General features: G+C 36.6%; 1 protein-coding gene across 1 annotated transcript; it reads left to right on the top strand.

The window, feature by feature from the left end:
* LOC108472213 (flocculation protein FLO11-like) lies at nucleotides 1–543 on the top strand. The gene has a single exon (XM_017773720.1). The coding sequence runs from the start codon at nucleotides 1–3 to the stop codon at nucleotides 541–543; it is 543 nt and encodes a 180-aa protein (XP_017629209.1).
* Nucleotides 544–926: the final 383 nt, after the last annotated feature.

Consider the following 926-nt stretch of genomic DNA (forward strand, 5'->3'; position numbering starts at 1 on the left):
ATGGCATGCCAATATCTTCTTCTTGTTGTTGCACTTGTTTTCATGGTTGTTGTTGGGGCATTTGTAGTCGAATCGTCACCTTCACCAGTCCCTTCCAAGGCATCTTCACCTTTGAAGTCGCTATCTGCTTCTTCTCTAGTTTCTTCCCCCAAGTCCCCTTCTATAAAGTCACAGTCACAATCCTCCAATGGCTCCTCTTTGTCATCATCAAAGTCTGAAGAAGGAGCACCCAAGTCATCTCATTCTGGAGCCCCAAAGAGCTCTTCTAGCTCCTCTTCCCCTAGCCCTAGTCAAAGCGACAACCCTAATGCCAACAAAGGATACTCTTCTGAGGTTGAGTCTCCTAAGGAGGTCTCATCACCTCCTTCACCAACTGCTAATGATGAAGTTTCTCACTCCCCTTCTCCTAGCCCTAAAAGCATGGGTGATGTTGTTGATAGTGAGACCTTTGCACCAGTACCAACACCCTCTAATGCCATTGAAATAAAGGCCACCACTTGCATTGTCGGTGTTGTAACTATTTTTGGATTCTTCCTCTTTTAAGCTTCACATGCATAAGTTCTTGGAAGGCCTTGAGATGTGCTTTCTAGTTACCTTTAATTTTTTTTTTTGAAAACAGTCATATTTATATGCTAATTAAAATTGTACTCTTAAGGCCTGAAATGAAATATATAATATAAATTTTTTAATTAATGTACTAATAGTGAATCAAAACTCATTAACATTTGGTATCAGATAAGGGCTAAACACTAATTAAGCTTGTTTAAGAATTTTCAAACTTAAGCTCGAACTTGAGGTAGATAAAGCTTGTGCATATTCAAGCTCAAGCTTAGCCTAATAATTAATTTTAAGGTTAATAATATATACTAAAGATGAAAATATTATTTAATAATATTAAAATATTTAAAATATGTATTAAAAATGAA

This window comes from Gossypium arboreum, chromosome 2 (genome assembly GCF_025698485.1).
Source record: "Gossypium arboreum isolate Shixiya-1 chromosome 2, ASM2569848v2, whole genome shotgun sequence".
Taxonomy (NCBI): Eukaryota; Viridiplantae; Streptophyta; class Magnoliopsida; order Malvales; family Malvaceae; genus Gossypium; species Gossypium arboreum.